General features: G+C 38.3%; 2 protein-coding genes across 4 annotated transcripts; both read left to right on the top strand.

The window, feature by feature from the left end:
* Window positions 1-1162: 1162 nt before the first annotated feature.
* LOC121523237 (histone-lysine N-methyltransferase SETDB1-A-like) lies at window positions 1163-8461 on the top strand. 2 transcript variants are annotated; one of them, XM_041808034.1, is made up of 9 exons: window positions 1163-1274; window positions 1977-2148; window positions 3462-3610; window positions 3736-4569; window positions 5501-5674; window positions 5797-6004; window positions 6112-6185; window positions 7924-8114; window positions 8221-8461. In XM_041808034.1, the coding sequence occupies exons 2-9, from the start codon at window positions 1979-1981 to the stop codon at window positions 8326-8328; spliced, it is 1908 nt and encodes a 635-aa protein (XP_041663968.1). In that variant the 5' UTR covers window positions 1163-1274; window positions 1977-1978; the 3' UTR covers window positions 8329-8461. The 2 variants fall into 2 exon arrangements, with proteins under 2 accessions (XP_041663968.1, XP_041663967.1); XM_041808033.1 differs by having other exon boundaries at window positions 1216-1343.
* A 1129-nt stretch (window positions 8462-9590) lies between these two features.
* On the top strand, window positions 9591-17181 carry LOC121523246 (histone-lysine N-methyltransferase SETDB1-A-like). Of its 2 annotated transcripts, none has more exons than XM_041808046.1 (10): window positions 9591-9722; window positions 10374-10545; window positions 10859-11007; window positions 11132-12265; window positions 12728-12895; window positions 13818-14013; window positions 14134-14207; window positions 16331-16521; window positions 16629-16740; window positions 16826-17181. In XM_041808046.1, the coding sequence occupies exons 2-10, from the start codon at window positions 10379-10381 to the stop codon at window positions 16828-16830; spliced, it is 2196 nt and encodes a 731-aa protein (XP_041663980.1). In that variant the 5' UTR covers window positions 9591-9722; window positions 10374-10378; the 3' UTR covers window positions 16831-17181. The 2 variants fall into 2 exon arrangements, with proteins under 2 accessions (XP_041663980.1, XP_041663979.1); XM_041808045.1 differs by lacking the exon at window positions 9591-9722 and adding an exon at window positions 9912-10089.
* The last annotated feature ends 924 nt before the right edge of the window (window positions 17182-18105 follow it).

Below are 18105 nucleotides of genomic sequence, written 5' to 3'. Positions count from 1 at the left end.
AAAATGACAATGACATTGTGCAAGTTCCATTTGGAAAAGGTGAAGCAAAATCATTGAGTAAAAAGAGGGTTGAGAATTTATGGCAGAGGAGATGGAATGAAGATACTAAAGGAAAACGCTACTATAATATTCAGAAACCAGTTAACATAAAAGAAGGACATACAGGACTAAAATCAACTCTTTATTTGATGGGAAAGTGTGTATCAGGAAAATGTGATGTTTGTGAAATGAATGAAAATATTGAACATATTGTTTTAAAGTGTAGAACGTATGAAACAGAAAGAAATGCATTTAAAAACAGGATATATATAAATTAGAACAACCTTGGTGTCACAGTGGGATTTTAGGAAGAAATGATAAAATGAGAGACTGTGTATTTTACCTTTTTAAGACAACTTTAAATTGTTCTCAGAGGTCCCCAAAACATGCCTGTGAAGTTTATTGCTGAAAAAACACTCCATTATTGGATTTTTGCATGTCTGGAAACCCCTCTGTTTCAGCCCTTCTCAGAACGAGCTGTTTCTGTGGCTTTAAATGGTAATTAGCGGTATGACTCCGCCCCTGACCACACCCCTCTCAGGAAATGGATGCAGCACTCATGATATTACAGACACTTTTTTTTCAAATGTTTAGACTGGGATTCACCAATCTCCTGGATCGTAGTCAGCAGGGTAACCCACTGAGCTATCCAGCATCTCAGCTTGGTAGCTGAGAGGATCAGTAGAGGAGGGCGGAACTTTCCTCCAAGTGGGGGAGGGCCCACCAAACCTGGGGGCGGGTGCTTAGGCCCCCTGGTGAGGTCACTAGATGTAAAATCTAGGAACGGCTTGTTTTACAGCACACATTTTCTGGAAGGTGGAGAAAGAGAGGGGGAGAGGGAATGGATTTTTCTGGTACTTGAGGGGATTGTGGACAGGCCAGGGACACATATTTGTGTCAGAAAAACCTGAAAAAAAGTGATTTTTGCTTAATACGTCCCCTTTAAGCCTCTTTTAGTCTTTCTGAAAGACACAGGATTAGAGCGGAGAATATAACTGTCATTCTTTCATTATTATCTATTACGACTTTAGAAGGTAACTCGAAGTATCTGTAACCCTAAAGTTGAACACTCATGTACAGTAGGTGGCGATATGCACCTGTACAAGTTGGTAGCAAACCGCCACAAGCTTAGAGAAGAAGGAGAATAACAGGAATAAGGAGTAGACGAAGAAGACGGTAGAAGGACTACTGCTTGGTAAGGCGGTGGTGACGGTCCAAGCTAACGGCTAGGCAGGGTAAGGCTGAGGATAAATGCCCTGTTTAAATGCATGTTTCTTAGATGCTGTTGTTCCTGGATCATGGTGGTAAGTTTCAGTTTCTATTCGGCTAAAATCAGCTAACCCAAGTTTTGTTTACGAGCACCCTGAAGGTGGGGGTAAGGGGGTAGTAAAACCACAGTGTTTGTGCAGAGTTTGAAGAAAAATGTAATGTTGACAGATCATGAAACTTGTTATAATTGTGAAGCAACTGTTATTCTTTAGAAACAGTGACATGATGCACATTTTTGACAACGACATTAAATCTTGTGATGAACAGTCCTAAATAAATCCCCCAAATCGGTGGAATTCTAACTGGATATGTTACCAGTCAAAACATTGTTTAAATATGCTTCAATAACATGGCAACAGAAATACAAGTCTTTGATGCCTAATTTTGGCTAATTTCTTGGCTGTTATGCCAGAAAACGCGAGCAAGCTCCTATACCTTGACTTAATCGTACTTTGGCATTTTTTTCATGTTGAAGCTTTTGGTTAAATGTTTTAAATATCTGGTGTTCTTATAAAACTGTTGGTACTTTAATGAATACTTCAATATTCGATATCAGATACTATATCAATTCAAACCCAACAAGCTACACACTATCAGTAACTCAATGCATTTCAAACTTCCTCATTAACTGTAAACTCAATAGGATTTCAAATACTTTTGTTTTGCAGCCATGATGGAGACAGATGAGTTTGAGATGTGCAAAGATGATCTTCAAAAGTGGATCCGTGAGAGGGTGAAAAAGCAGCTGGTCTCTACAGGCTTGTCAGAGAAATACAGGTTGGTGCAATCTCTGCTGAAGAGAAGAAAAGAACAGACTACCCAACTCCTGAAGCTTTGCAAGTGAGTGTCAATCTCCATGTTCCCCTCTTCTGCTACTGGGACTGTAATCCCATTAATGTGTAATGTGCTCTTTCTCATTACAACTGAGGATCACAGATTTACATGTTGAGCTTTTTACCTTACCTATCCACTCTCCTGTCCTCTGCCTTTGTAGAGGACAGGAGAGTGGATAGTGTAAGAAATTGGGAAGAGAGAGTGGGAATGACACAGGTCAGATTTAAACCTGTGCTGCCCACTTGGAAGACTACGACTGTACATGGGACGCCACCTGACCATTAGACCATCTACGCCTGAATGTTCAAATGTTATAACAGCTGTATGTTCATTGCTTTCACTTACTGTAGAGTGATCTATATGTGAAAGGAAAATACAGATGTGGTAAAGGACTGATTTACATGCGACTGATTTAGGTACATAGATAAGACAACAGCATCTGATCCCAAACAAGTAAACAAACAAAAAAAGGACCAATCTTGACTGAGTGAATTTATGATTAGCAAAAATGTCAAACAATTCTTTTTTTTTTTTTTCTGAACCCCATAGATTTAATATTAGCCTGTACATATATTAAAACAGAAGTTTAGTTTATTTATGAATTTTATGAGATAATGCAGTGGTATTGATCATTCATATATGCCAAGTGAAAATACTTGCACCTCATTTGTATCTGTAATCCAAAATAGATTGACATACATAAAACTCCAAAATAGCAAGGACAAAACATCTAACAAGACACATTTTGATCATTATATAATATGATAAATAAATCCTACTCAGTACAAATAAAAGTAAAAGTCATCCAAAATGTTCAACAAATATAATTTTATGGATCAGTTTCAGGTGCTGAGGACTAACACAATAAATGAACAGAAGATGACCCATACTCTTGTTATAAGAAGTGCAAAAGCATGATCATAACGCAACCAGGATGCAGTAGCAGCTAAAAAGAACTACTGTGCCTTCATTTATTAAACAAAAAGTATGTCAACAATTTCTTGAATCAAAGAGAGATGGCTTCTTGTCAGCTTCCTATTTAACTCCTCTGCAATCACACCCAAAGTTAAGTAATTATCATCCTAAAACAGAATAAATTGTTTTGTTGACCATACTGTTAGAATTCAAAATGTGAAGCAAAATTAGTATTGAAAACCAAGTCCAGTCATGTCAAATGTTTTATAAAAGATTGTTTTGTAGCAAAGCTTTTGACTAGATTACTTGTATTTATTTATGTGACAAGTGCATCACTTACTGAAGTTTACATTATTTTTAAGATATTTCTTTGCTTCACTCTCTCTGTTTTTGTTTTTGTTCAGTTCTGTGGCAGCTTTTGAAGCAGTGGTAAAGAAGCAATACTCTTTGCTGGGATGGGAGTACAGAGACACAGATTCTGAAGATGACAACCGTGATGACGATGACGATGATGACAATTTTGATGATGATCATGATAAAGCCAAAAACTTTGGTAAGATGCAATTATTGGCATGCTGTACATATTTGTAAAGTTGTTTTCAAGCATGCATGGCATTCTTGCTTTTTTTAGTTTGTGTGCAAAACTCAATTTAACCTGTGCTTTTATTTCTTTTGCAGGAAATGCTTCTCCACTCCAAACCCCCAGCCCTGCATCTACTAAACTTTTATCACCAAAACTTAAATGCAATGAGAACCCAACAGTTGATATTGTTACAGGTCTCAAGAACAAACCAGTGGTGGTTTTAAAAAAACTTCCTGATTGTAAGGCCAAAACTACATGTCCACCATCTCCTCAGAGTCTCTGCAGTGAGACAGACTCCTTAATTGATGCTGATTCTGATACACATTGGGAACCAGAGGATAACTTGAGTGACTCTGATTATTCAGTATCAGGTTTCACCAGTGGAACACAGAAGAGAAGGAATGTAGAGCGAAGAAATATAAAACCTACTAAGAGATATGCAGAATTCCGAGCAAGCTCAATGACAGCTGTCAAGAGAGTCAGAAAATCTCCACCTCGAGCTTGTACAGATAGTAAGGACACAGAGAAATCCTCAGCATCTCAGTCAGCTGGAGCAAAATTCAATGCCAAGTGTGTCAGAAAATCTTCAACCCAAGCCAGTACAGATAGCAATGCTAAGGACAACAGAGAGAAATCAACAGCATCTCAATCAGCGGGTGCAAAAATCAAGGCTAAGACTGACACTAAATCTTCAGTCCAAACCAGTATGGATAGCAAAGCTAAGGATGAAAAACAGAAATCCCCAGCATCTCAGTCAGCTGGTGCAAAAACCGATCCCAAGAGTGACAGAAAATCTCCAACCCAGGCCAGTACGGATAGCAGTGCTAAGGACAAAGGAGAGAAATCATCAGCATCTCAGTCAGCTGGTACAAAAACCATCATCCAGATTAACACAGAGAAAGCATCGAAAACCCCATCAAACACAAATGGTAAAAGGCTCGAAGAACACACCTTAACATCATGAAAGCCCAGAGCATTTAGAAACTCTAACTAGTTTGGCTTGTCTTTATCTCTGCTGATTTTAAAAAACACTGGCATTTTTGCATCAAAATGTAAGATTTGTATTAAGATTTAGACTGCAGTTTTAACGAGTTACCACCATCTTCTGTCTGCCTTCAAATACCATCATAAGCATTAACATGAGTTTATTTGATGTACTTTGCTGATCTAACAATCAAACTTTTCCTTTTGCAAAAATGTGACTTTAAGGTTTAGGACCATGTTGTCTGTAACAGCTGAGCTTGCTGTTTTAATCTTGTATGCTTAGTAGGAAGCAACATGATCCTTTTATGACACATAACACTTAAGCATAAACCTTATACCTCATGACAGTTTGTCTCATCAGACATGTAGATAACTTATTTTGAAAAAAAGGAGGTATTTTCATCTGAAAAAAAAAAAAAAATCATTATAAAGGTATTGTGATAAACATAACCAGAAATTTTGGTAAAAAAAAAAAAAACTCTGTGTTTTGGTTTAAAATTGATTGGTTTACATCTGAACATACTGCTTATCATTTTTGTACAACTTTGGCCTTAAAATGTTGTACAATACATCAAATAAATCTTTGTCATTTTATGCAAGGCAGAATGTGAAAAAAATTAAATGGCAATCTCATATGAAATAATACAGTGCCTAGCAATGCAGCATAAATGAATCAGAACAAAGCAATAAAAAAATGGAAAACATGCAAATGATTCAACAAAAGCAGCTATCACACAACAAAACGAGGTCTGGATTTCCCTGATGTTGTATTAAAACATTGCTCTATAGTTTATGGGAAAAACATTTTGACCTACTCCACATGTATAAATGACCAGATGCTCTTATTTTGCTCTCCTTGGTCTATCTTTCCCACAGTGCCAGAAGCATCCCCTATCATCATATCAACAGCTTTTGCCATTTCCCCTGATGAAACCAGAAATGCCAGACCTGCTTTACCTGAAGTAGAGCTCACAGTTGGCATGACTGTCCTGGCACGGAAGAAGCAGATGCGATGGCAACGGGGGGAAATAGTGGAGATATTAACAAGAGGTGAGGAAATTAATACACAAAAAAACTGTAACACCAGTAGTGTTAAAGCCCCTCAAGTCCATGCTCTGATTCCCATCTTTTGGTGTATTTAAACTAAATAATCTACCCATTTTTGATTGTAGAAGAAGAAGATGTACGAGTGAAGTATAAAGTGAATTTTGAAGAAAAGGGGAAAAGTCTTGTGTCTGGTCATCACATGGCCTTCAACAACCAAGCGAAGCTGGAGGAGCTGTATGTTGGGGCTCGTGTGGTGATCAATTGTCCAGATAGCACGTCCCGGTTCCAGACTGCCATTTTGGCAGAACTTCCCAGCAGACGGAACCGACTAAGGTGTGTTTTTAAATTAGCATCCATCACTACATGTTATAACAAACAGATTTTTTAAAGTACTATTACACAAGGATGGAATTGAAATAAAATATGTTTCAACTTTCCAGGTTCCTGGTCTTTACTGACGATCACGTGCCCATCTATGTTGGTTTACCTTTACTCCACCTTGTGTGCAGACCATGTAAGTTTAGCTGTTGTGTTTGAGTTCATCTTGATTCTTAATGCTCTGGGCATTTGGTTTTCTCAGCTATTTACTTATTTTATTTAACCTTTATGTAACTAAGTTGGTCCTATTGAGATTAAAAACCTCTTTTTCAAGGGAGACCTGGCCAAGACAGGCAGCAGCAAAAAACACAAAGTTACAGACGGAAATACAAAAAGAGACTAAGTACAATTTACAAAGCACAACGTTTTGGATTAAAACCATCTATGAGTCATATCTGGGAATCAATTGTTCAAACAGCCGAGTTAAAACATCGACATCCTATAGAATCTGCTTCCATGTCTTTCATTTTAGATTTAAAAACATTTAAGGACACCAGTTTCTTGAGCTTTAAGTCATTCTGCAACTGATTCCAGGCTGAGGGTGCAGAGTACCCAAAGGCCCTTTTCCCAATTTCTGTCTGAGCGTTTGGGACGGAGACTATACAGAAAACCAAGTTGTTATTTGAAACACCCCTATTATTGGGCTCTCTTTAATTAAAACTCTCATTGTATATATTAAGTAAAAAGGAGAAGTTCATGTTTATATTTTAACTGAAATGTGTGGTGTGCAGTAGTAGTGTATATGCTACACTAGCTGTTACTTACAGTGCATCCCTAAGTATTCACAGTGCTTCACTTTTTCCACATTACAGCCTTATTCCAAAATTGACTAAATTCATTCTTTTACCTCAGAATTCCACACACAATACCCCATAATGACAAAGAGAAAGATGTTGTTTGAAATGGCTATATAATATACAGTGCCATGAAAAAGTATTTGACCAGACTTGTATCAGTATCAGCCAAGACTTGAATCCAATTGAACATCTGTGGAGAGATCTAAAAATGGCTGTGCACTGACGCTCCCCATCCATCCTGGTGGAGAATCAGAGGTTCTGCAAAGAAGAATGGGAGAAACTGCCCAAATGTAGAAGTGCCAAGCTTGTAGCATCATACTCGAAAAGACTTGAGGCTGTAATTGCTGCCCAAGGTGCTTCAACAAAGTATTGAACAAAGGCTGTGAATTCTTTTTGTTCATGTTGTTTCATTGTTTTTTTTTTCTTTTTTAATGAATTTGCATGTTTCAAGCAAACGTTTTACTTTATCATTACGGGGTATTGTGTGTAACATTTTGAAGTAGAAATGAATTCAATTCATTTTAGAATACGGCTGTAACATAACAAAATGTGTAAAAAGTGAAGTGCTGTGAAAACCTTCTGGATGCACTGTATACAAATCTGATGGTGCTTGTTAATGTACATGGAGATATTTTTACTATTTTACTGCATAGCAAAGAGTGAGCATTTCACAATCTTTATCACAAATCCATGCTGAAGGCTAACTTTGAACATTATCTACTACATGTTTTATTAATTTATAGAAAACTTTATAACATTTAAGTTTTGTGCAATGCATTGTGGGAAGAAGTTTTTACTAAATGCACTCAATAGAATAGCCTTAATTCTAATTGCTGGCCAAGCTAGCTCTAGTTTCTCTCAGCCATCTAATTAATTTTCCAGTGAAACCTACAAAGGAATAGCATCAAGTACAAATATGTTAAGACACTAAGTTTAAACTGCAAACACACATTGTGTTTTGTGAACATCTAATGTGTTTTGCAGTGTCTTTCAATAAAGAATGGCTTACTTTGAAAGAGGAAATATGATGCCAGATATGAGAAGACTGACAGACTATTTCTTTGTTTTTACTGAAAGTGGAAAACGCTTTAGATGACCTTCCAGCTGGTCCACACAAGTCCTTTATGACCCGGTACCTGAGGGACTGGCCGTACCCACATTTAACTCTGTACAAGGTGGGACAGAACATCACAGTCGAATTAGAAGGAGCCCAGCAGAGGTGTGATGTGGTGGAGATCGACTCCAGCTTGATGCAGGTCCTTTTTGTGGTCAGTATCATTTGGCACTACTTTAAAAAAAAAACACTACGATGGATTTTCCTGAATTTTTTTCTCTGTTTCTTGTTATTGATTGGATTTTTTTGTCACTTTGCAGGAAAGCCAGAAAAAAGAGTGGATCTATCGGGGCTCCACACGACTTGAACACATGATACGAATCTTAAGATTAAGAGAAATGGAGGGTTCAAAGGATGACTCTGGCTGAAAGCCCACTGAAAACATGTAACAGAGCGAACTTTTCCAAGTATTCATAGACATAATGCTTGTTTCTTAAGATGCTGTTCCCCCATGCCTAAGCTGTCAGAATGATTTGCTGAAATTAAATGTGTGACCACAAATGCATAGTATTCCTCTGTGCCATTACAAACACCTTTATGACTCCAAAAGTGCATAATAGCATATTCTTTAAAATGTTATATAATACCAATGAAGAACTTCTCATATAAGAGTTACGGCACTTTAAAACCAATTTTAAGCTGTAACTCTATACATACTGTTACTAAACAGGTTATTACTTTAGAGTAAGTTTCAGTGATGTTCATAAAGCAAGAATGGAAAATAATTGACCTTTCAATGTTTCAATCAGTGTCTTTAGTCCCCAGACACTTGGAGAGTGTTGTTAGAAGGAAAATTGATGTAACACAGTGGTAAACATGCTCCTGTACCAACTTTTTTGGAAGATGCTGCAGGTCTCAAATTCAGAATGTGTATATATAGTTAAAAAAAACCACACATATTAGTTGGAACATTGAATATATTGTCTCTGGGCTGTATCTTAATATAGGTTGAAAGGGATTTGCAAATTATATTCACATGTCACACATTGTCCCAACTTTTTTGGATCTTGGGTTTGTAAATGCTCATATGGAGCTCCTTCAGTTAGTGTGTTTTTAAGGGGAACCCTGCATATTATGGCTTAACAGTGTCAATGATTAATTACAATAATTCTATTATACTTCATCTTTATATGCTATGTATAATGAGATATTTTGTTTTTGATTTTAAATGTTCACAACCTGTTAGCAGTACATCTGCACTGGCACTTCAACCTCATAGGAGGAAGTCCATTTATAGTTGAGTACTCCAAATCTTTACAGTAAGCAGTAAGTCAATAACCTGACAGGCCAGATGGATTTGTTTCAGTGAAAAACAAGGAAACGGGCGTATCCATCTGCTTTGCAAGGTTAGTAAGTAGATGTTTTTACATCTACTAATACTATTTTCCCCATCTTTGGTGGTGATTGACTTCCATTGTCAGTTTTGGGTTTATAATGTGATTTATTGCAAGGAAAAATTACAAACTGTTGTCCTTAATACACAGGCAACAAGTGTGATTTCAAAAATGTGATCTCTATTATTATTCATACAAATATTTTATTTTTTAGCAAACCCCTTTTTTTCGAAAGGGTTAAATATAATCCAAAAAGCAACAGTTCCTATCTGCAGGCTCGCAGGCAAAGGCTAAAAATTGAACGGCCACAGGGGCAGCAATGAGACACGGCTCAGCGCAGCCGCGAGACACGAAGAAGTATCCATATCAACAGTCATCAACTCAACCTGGATGAGCTAATCAGAGATCATACTTACGCCGTACTGAAGGTATTTACCGGCTCAGTTTTGCAATAGAAAGACTCAGTAACTGATGAGAATAGTTTATGAGAGAAGCTAATATATAACGTATATTCTTTGCTGCCTTGCCATATGACCGTTAAATCTGTTACTTTTTTTATCAGTTCGGCTAATATGATGTTAGCCGCAACTCGAGCATAGACGCTTAATTATACAGTGGTGTAAACAACCGATTTTAGCGGTTAGGCAGGGTAAATGTTAGGATAATTGTCCCGTTTACATGCATGTTTCTCAGATTCTGTTGTTCTTGGATGGAGTCGGCTAACTTTGACATCAACTTTCAAGCTTTGTTTACGAGCATTCCGAGGGGGCGCGTTGTCATAGTGAACCCACGGAGGTTTGTGCAGAGTATTAAGACAAATGTAAGGTCGTGAAAGTTGTACATTTTTAACAACGACAGTAAATCTTTTGATGAAAGATCCTTTAAAAAGTTCCCTTACACTGGTATAAATATCTAATGGTTTTAGAAAGCTGTTGGTACTTTAATATCTTTCCTTATTTGACATCAGATGATGTATCAAATCAAACACAACAAGCTACGCACTATCAGTAACTGAATGCATTTCAAACTGCCCCATAAGCTGAAAACTTAATAGAATTTCAAATGCTTCTATTTCACAGCAACGATGGAGACAGATGAGTTCGAGATGTGCAAGGATGATCTTCAAAAGTGGATCCGTGAGAGGGTAAAAAAGCAGCTGATCTCTACAGGCGTGCCAGAGAAATACAGGTTGGTGCAATCTCTGCTGAAGAGAAGAAAAGAACAGACTACCCAACTCCTGAGGCTTTGCAAGTGAGTGTCAATATTCATGTTCCCCTTGTTTGCTACTGGGACTGTAATCCCATTAATGTGTAATGTGCTCTTTCTCATTACAACTGAGGATCACAGATTTATTTATTTATTTTTTTACAATTTTACTTTGATTTGTAGAGGACAGGCCAGTGGATAGTGTAAGAAATTGGGAAGAGAGAGTGGGGAATGACAGGCTTTTGACTCGATTACTTATATTTATTTATGTGACAAGAGCATCACTTTCTTCAGTTTACATTATTTTTAAGATTTTTATTTGCTTCACTTTCTCTGTTTTTGTTTTTGTTTTTTTTAGTTCTGTGGCAGCTTTTGAAGCAGTGGTAAAAAAGCAATACTCTTTGCTGGGATGGGAGTACAGAGACACAGATTCTGAAGATGACAACCGTGATGGCGATGATGATGATGACAATTTTGATGATGATCATGATAAAACCAAAAACTTTGGTAAGATGCAAATATTGGCATGCTGTACATGTTTGTAAGGTTGTTTTCAAGCATGCATGGCATTCTTGCTTTTTTAGTTTGTGTGCAAAACTCAATTTAACCTGTGCTTTTATTTCTTTTGCAGGAAATGCTTCTCCACTCCAAACCCCCAGCCCTCCATCTACTAAACTTTTATCACCAAAACTTGAATGCAATGAGAACCCAACAGTTGATATCGTTACAGGTCTCAAGAGGAAACCAGTGGTGGTCTTAAAAAAACTTCCTAATCGTAAGGCAAAAACTACATGTCCACCATCTCCTCAGGGTCCCTGCAGTGAGACAGACTCCTTAACAGATGCTGATTCTGATACACACTGGGAACCAGAGGATAACTTGAGTGACTCTGATTATTCAGTATCAAGTTTTACCAGTGGAACACAGAAGAGAAGGAATGTAGAGCGAAGGAATACAAAACCTACTAAGAGACATGCAGAATTCCAAGCAAGCTCAATGACAGCTGTCAAGAGAGTCAGAAAATCTCCACCTCAAGCTTGTACAGATAGTAAGGACACAGAGAAATCCTCGGCATTTCAGTCAGCTGGAGCAAAAATTAATGCCAAAAGTGACAGAAAATCTCCAACCCAAGCCAGTACGGATAAATATACTGAAAACAACAGAGAGAAATCAACAGCCTCCTTGTTAGCTGGTGCAAAAACCAATGCTAAGTGTGTCAGAAAATCTTCAACCCAAGCAAGTACGGATAGCAATGCTCAGGACAACAGAGAGAAATCATCAGCATCTCAATCAGCTGGTGCGAAAATCAAGGCTAAAACTGACAAAAAATCTTCATTTCAAACCAGTATGGATAGCAATGCTAAGGAAGAAAAACAGAAATCCCCAGCATCTCATTCAGCTGGTGCAAAATTCAATGCCAAGAGTGACAGGAAATCTCCAACCCAGGCCTGTAAGGATAAAAACACTAAGGACAAGGAAGAGAATTCATCGGCATCCTTGTCAGCTGGTGCAAAAACCGATGCCCAGAGTGACAGAAAATCTCCAACCCATGCCTGTAAGGATAAAAATACTAAGGACAAAGGAGAGAAATCATCAGCATCCTTGTCAGCTGGTGCAAAAACTGATTCCAAGAGTGTCAGAAAATCTCCAACCCAGGCCTGTAAGGATAAAAATACTAAGGACAAGGAAGAGAAATCATCAGCATCCTTGTCAGCTGGTGCAAAAACCGATGCCCAGAGTGACAGAAAATCTCCAACCCATGCCTGTAAGGATAAAAATACCAAGGACAAAGGAGAGAAATCATCAGCATCCCAGATTTGTTTTAAGATTTAGACTGCAGTTTTGATGATTTACCACCATCTTCTGTCTGCCTTCAAATACCATCATTAGCATTAACATGAGTTTATTTAATGTTCTTTGCTGCTATAAAACAATCAGTTTTATAACAGTTTTATTACAAAAACGTGCCATTAAGGTTCAGGATAACACTTTTGTGACAGCTGAGCTTGCTGAGCAATATATTCTTTTTATGACACATAACACTTGACCATGAACCTTATACCTCATGACAACTTGAGGGGTCTCATTAGACATTTTGATACCTTACTTTGAAAAATTAAAAGGTATTTTAATCTGAAAATAATCACTATAAAGGTATTGTAATGAACATAACCAGGCCTGAACTGTAATTAGGTATTTAAAAAATATTTTTCTTTTCCACACCCAGGTGCAACTTCATCAAACCAAAAAGGTGTGTGTCAGCAGTCATCAGCTGTGGCCAAAATAACTCCTGCAGACGTGCCAGAAGTGGAGCTCAGTGTCAACATGGATGTCTATGCTCGATGGAAAGCCATGAGATGGCTAAAGGGGAAAATCATGGAGATAATATCAAGAGGTAAATTGTAAAAACACTGCACAATGCGAGCCTGCCATTAATATATCAACTTAACTGGTAGGTCAAGGTAAAGACAGATTTTGAAAATTAAAAAAAACTCTGCGTTTTTGATTAAAATGGATTGAGTTCACATCTGACCATACTCTTGCAAAGCAGATGGATACTCCTGTTCTTGTGTTTCTCACTGGCAAATCCATCTTGCAAAGCTCCCATCTGAACCGTTTCGGCCTGGTTAGAAAGTGACAGGACCAATCAATATCGAGAGGCAGTACTTTGGGGCGCCAGAGTCGTGACGTAAGCAAGCAGGAACAAGACGCTGTTGCAATTATGGTGGTAGACTTTAGTGTGGATGCTTCCAGCGCCAGTTTTATTAGAACTTGACAACATTTCTTTTTTAAAAGAAGAACAAGGAACGGCATTGAGTTGTTTTCTTTTCAAAACCGACAATGATCACATACTGACATGTCTACAGTCGTCATGGTTCGTGTTATGCAGTTCTCTATTGAGTTTACTCTTTCGGTAGGGATGCAGGCGCAGCTTGTTGGCGGCTACGTCACGTTTTGTTGCTCTGATTGGCCCGTAAAGATGTGACAGACTGAATGTTCATCCCATCACCCTCTGAGTTTTTTTTTTAAAGGCATATCCCTGCTGTGTATGTATCTGGGATGGGCTGTAGAAATGCAACAACACACTTTTGGATTATCTAATGATCCTTCACAAGGCTGCACCCAAGTGAACAGCCATCTTACAAATGTTTTCCAATATCTTTTAAGCATGACATTCTTGAAATATATCTTGAGACTGTACTGGTAAAAGTAAGTGGCAGGTTTTTGTGTCAGGACAAAGAAACTGAGTTTACTTTTGTAATGTCACCTGAGATTTTACATGATCTAAAAACCATTTTGCTTGTTTGATGCCGCAGATGATCGACTGAGATACAAGATCAGTTTTGAAATGGGGAAGAAAATTCTCTCTGGTCACCACATTGCCTTGACCTCCCTGCCAAAAGTGGATCAGCTTGACATTGGTTCTCGTGTTGTGGTCTCATATTCCAAAGACCCTCCCCAGTTCTGCCCTGGTATCATAGCAGAGTTACCCAGCAGAAAAAACAGATCCAGGTTTGTGTGTAATAGATACATTTTACTGACAGGATGAGATGAATTAAATCTTTATTTTTAACAACATTAGATGTTATTTCTTTGGCCTGATGTGGTAGTAAATGTGTTTTTATTTTCCAGGTTTCTCATCTTTTGTGATGATCAAACGCCTCACTATGTCGCCTTACCTTTCTTACGCCCGGTGTCCAAACCATGTAGGTTTAGGTGTTTTCATTCACTCTCTCTCTCCAACACACACAGACATACACTTTTTGCTAAAAAATCTGCAGTCGCAAGGTTTTCTTTTCTGAAAAAATAGATATTTTGGTTGCTTCACCTGCTGCTGAGCACTACTGGCAGTTCTGTGCAGCACACACTATTTGAAATAAGCACTGCTTCCTTGTTTTGCAATTTAAAACCATTTTGTAGGCTTTGTTTTCATGTACTGATACATGTAAAATTGTCTCGTTTGGGCAAAACCATCCCTGCAAAAGCAGTATGCACAATACATTAAGAACACAAGCTTGAGGACAATAGCCTTTTTGCAGCCACGATGTATCTGAGAGGCAAAACCCATAACATAGGCTCAATCCCAATTCACCCCTTTCCCCTACCACTTAGCCCTATGCTTATGTTTCCTGATTGTCATTGGGATGGAGGGGCAGGATGAAGTAGACGGCCTTTACAGTGGAGATTTTCCAGGGGCAAACCTAGTGTTATGACTTGAAAATTGCAACAGCAATATAATATCACCATTTAATGTTTCAATGGATTGTGTCCCTTTTGACTTTGAAAAAGTATTTTTTAAAAACACCTGTAGTAGAAATTTCAGGTATTGTTGCTGTGACTGTTAACGTGATATTGTCAGTGGCCACTGATGACATATTCCATCACTAGCCCTTACTACTCTGTTTCAAGAACAGCTGTGCAGTGTCCACTTAAAAGCAGACATGATGTTTTTTACATGGATGTACACTCACTGACGACTTTATTAGGTACACCTTGCTAGTACTGGGTTGGACCCCTTTTAGCCTTTAGAACTGCCTTAATTCTTCATGGCATAGTTTCAACAAGGTGTGGAAACATTCCTCAGAGATTTTGGTCCATATTGACATCATAGCATCATGCCGTTGCTGCAGATTTGTTGGCTGCACATCCATGATGCTGATCTCCTGTTCCACCACATCCCAAAGGTGCTCTACTGGGTTGAGATCTGTCACTATGGAGGCCACTTGAGGACAGTGAACTCATGTTATGTTCACGGAACCAGTCTGAGATGATTTGAGCTTTGTGACATGATGCATTGCCCTGCTGGAAGTAGCCATCAGAAGATAGGTACACTGAGGTCACAAAGAGATTGACATGGTCGGCAACAATACTGAGGTAGGCTGTGGGATTTAAACAATGCTCAGTTGGTACTCAGGGACCCAAAATGTGCCAAGAAAATCTTCCCCACACCATTACACCACCAGCCTAAACTGTTGATACAATGATGGGTCCATGCTTTCATGTCGTTTACACCAAACTCTGACCCTACCATTTGAATGTCACAGCTGTTATCAAGATTCATCAGACCAGACAACGTTTTTGCAATCTTCTGTTGTCCAATATTGGTGAGCCCATGTGAATTGTAGCCTCAGTTTCCTGTTCTTAGCTGACAGGAATGGTTTGGTCTTCTGCTGCTGGAGCCCATCTGCTTCAAGGTTCGATGTGTTGTGCATTCAGAGATGGTATTCTGCATACCTTGGATGTACTGAGTGGTTAACTGAGTTACTGATGCCTTTCTATCATCTCAAACCATCCTCCTCTGACCTCTGACATCAGCAAGACATTTTCATTCACACAACTGCTGCTCACTGAATATTTTCCCTTTTTTGGACCATTCCCTGTAAACCCTAGAGATGATTGTGTGTGAAAATCCTAGTAGATCAGCGGTTTCTGAAAAAGTCAGACCAGGCCATCTGGCACCAACAACAAAGTCACTAAAATACCCTTTCTTCACGATTCTGATGCTTGGTTTGAAATTCAGCAAGTTGTCTTGACTATGTCTACATACTTACATGCATTGAGTTGCTGCCATGTAATTGGGCGATTAGCTATTTGTGTTAAGCAGTTTCACAGGTGTACCTAATAAAGTGGGGGTGAGTATATAAAAGAAATATTTTTAAAGAAGGGATTTTCACTTCGATCTTGAACTGGCAACAGGATACACCAGCAGCAAATTATCACACTGTCAAATACATTTTTATCATCTGAATGAACCTATTACAGGAGCATGACCTAAAGGTCAGCAACGGGCAATCATTATTAATTTTTCTCACCTTTTTTCCTGTTCTAGTGAAAGACTCCTTGGATGATATTCCAGATGGTGTCTACAAGGATTTCATGAGAGAATATTTCAGGTTGTGGCCTTTCCCGCCTCAGACTTCATACAGGGTTGGACAGACCCTAAATGTTGAGTTTGAAGGAGTCCAGCAGAAGTGTGAGGTGCTTGCGCTTGACAGCAGTTTGATAACGATTGTTTTTCAGGTCTGTACCCATACATTTTGAACCATTTTCAGCTGGATTCTTTATATTTTTTCCTTGATGTTTTTATTTAGATACTTAATGTACTTTGTGTGTGCCATCTTTCTCAGAGTGATCAACATAAGGAGAAGGTCTATCGAGGCTCCTGGCGCCTGGAACACATGGTGCATATGAAAAAGGAACAGGCAGAACGGGTGGAGAAAAAATGTGCTTCTAAAAAAGGTAAAATTAATTTGGAAGCTTATAAAAATACAAAGTTTTTCTAGTTGTTCCTGAAATACTGCTTTTCTTTATCTTTGTACTTCAGACTAATCAAAATCTTCAAATTGATGGGACCCCGGGTATGTAAGGAAGACTGGCTGCTGTGTTCCAAGCGAGGGCCAAAATGTAGCTTTTAGAGGAAGCTGTTCACCAGGTCCATGTACCTCAAGGTTTTTCAAGGTTTCTTTGTTTTTGGACCAAGTGCCTTTACAGTATCCAGCCATTGATGCTAAAGCTCACCTCTCAGTTCACCATCAGTGAGATTCACGTGGCAGCTTCAGATGATTTTACCTCATGAATTTCCTCAATGCTGTCTGTAAAGACTGAGATGCATAATTTTATAACTGTATATTATTTGTAGATATGTGTTCTTAAATGAAAATAAATATTTTTTTCTTCAAGTTTAATTTAACTCACTTAAGAAAAACTTGTGTTTCTTCATATAGTTAGTAATGAGGGTTGAAATGTCATATTATTTTCATGTTGATTAATGCTTTTTGTTAATTAATCTAACCAATTGCTTGGCTGTCGAAAGTCCAAAAATCGAATTGAAACTACTCAAAAAATACAGGAAAAATTGAAATAAGTGGTTTCCACCTGGGGGTTCAGCACCCAGAAGCAGGTTGCCTGGGATAAAAAATGTGGCATTAAGTTAATGGAGTTATGAGGCAGTCTCTCTCAACTGGTCTTTCATCTGGACCTACCACTAACTCCTTAAGAGACTGAAGAAAATACCCCAAAGCCATTTGGAAAGACTGGGATTGGAGAAAAGTTAGTACTTAACAGCTCTAAATGGACCTTTACACTACACTTATCATCTGAAGAGTTTGACATACAGTACATTAAGTATGATTCCTACACTAAACAAAACAGATTTTTTACCACAGTTTAACAGATTTACCTGACAATGAGGTGATCAAGATCACAAATTACTCAGTCCTGCAGACCTCATTGTGTCTCCCTCTAGCCAGATGAAGGGAAACGAGGGTCTTGAGGAGTCCAAGAAACTGAGCCCCTTTAACATATACAAAGCCTCTTTTTGTCAGAAACATGCTTTCAGTTAAAACGGTGATATACTGTCAACCAAATAAACCTTGTGGGGTCAGAGACCGAGTTATGACGTGCCATTCACAAATGAGCCTGTGCTACGAAACGGCTCTTTTATGTTAGCCACGGTAACTGACTCCCGTCTGAGTGCCTGTTGTCTTTCCTCCTTCCTTTGTCATTATTTAATCCACATTTAAAAAGCCAAACTGGTACCAAATGAAGAGCAGTTTGGTACACAAAAACAGCTCTGTTGTGCTCAGCCAAATGTTATGGATCTCT

This window comes from Cheilinus undulatus, linkage group 16 (assembly GCF_018320785.1).
Source record: "Cheilinus undulatus linkage group 16, ASM1832078v1, whole genome shotgun sequence".
In the NCBI taxonomy this organism is placed as follows: Eukaryota; Metazoa; Chordata; class Actinopteri; order Labriformes; family Labridae; genus Cheilinus; species Cheilinus undulatus.
This window is presented reverse-complemented; position numbering and strand designations above follow the sequence as displayed.

Coding starts and splice junctions, on each gene's coding strand:
- LOC121523246 (XM_041808046.1), top strand. CDS start 10,379: ATGGAGACAGATGAGTTCGAGATGTGCAAGGATGATCTTCAAAAGTGG. Junction 10,546..10,858: donor CAACTCCTGAGGCTTTGCAA/GTGAGTGTCAAT, acceptor TGTTTTTTTTAG/TTCTGTGGCAGCTTTTGAAG. Junction 12,896..13,817: donor CATGGAGATAATATCAAGAG/GTAAATTGTAAA, acceptor TTGATGCCGCAG/ATGATCGACTGAGATACAAG.
- LOC121523237 (XM_041808033.1), top strand. CDS start 1,319: ATGCTGTTGTTCCTGGATCATGGTG. Junction 5,675..5,796: donor AGTGGAGATATTAACAAGAG/GTGAGGAAATTA, acceptor TTTTGATTGTAG/AAGAAGAAGATGTACGAGTG. Junction 8,115..8,220: donor TGATGCAGGTCCTTTTTGTG/GTCAGTATCATT, acceptor GTCACTTTGCAG/GAAAGCCAGAAAAAAGAGTG.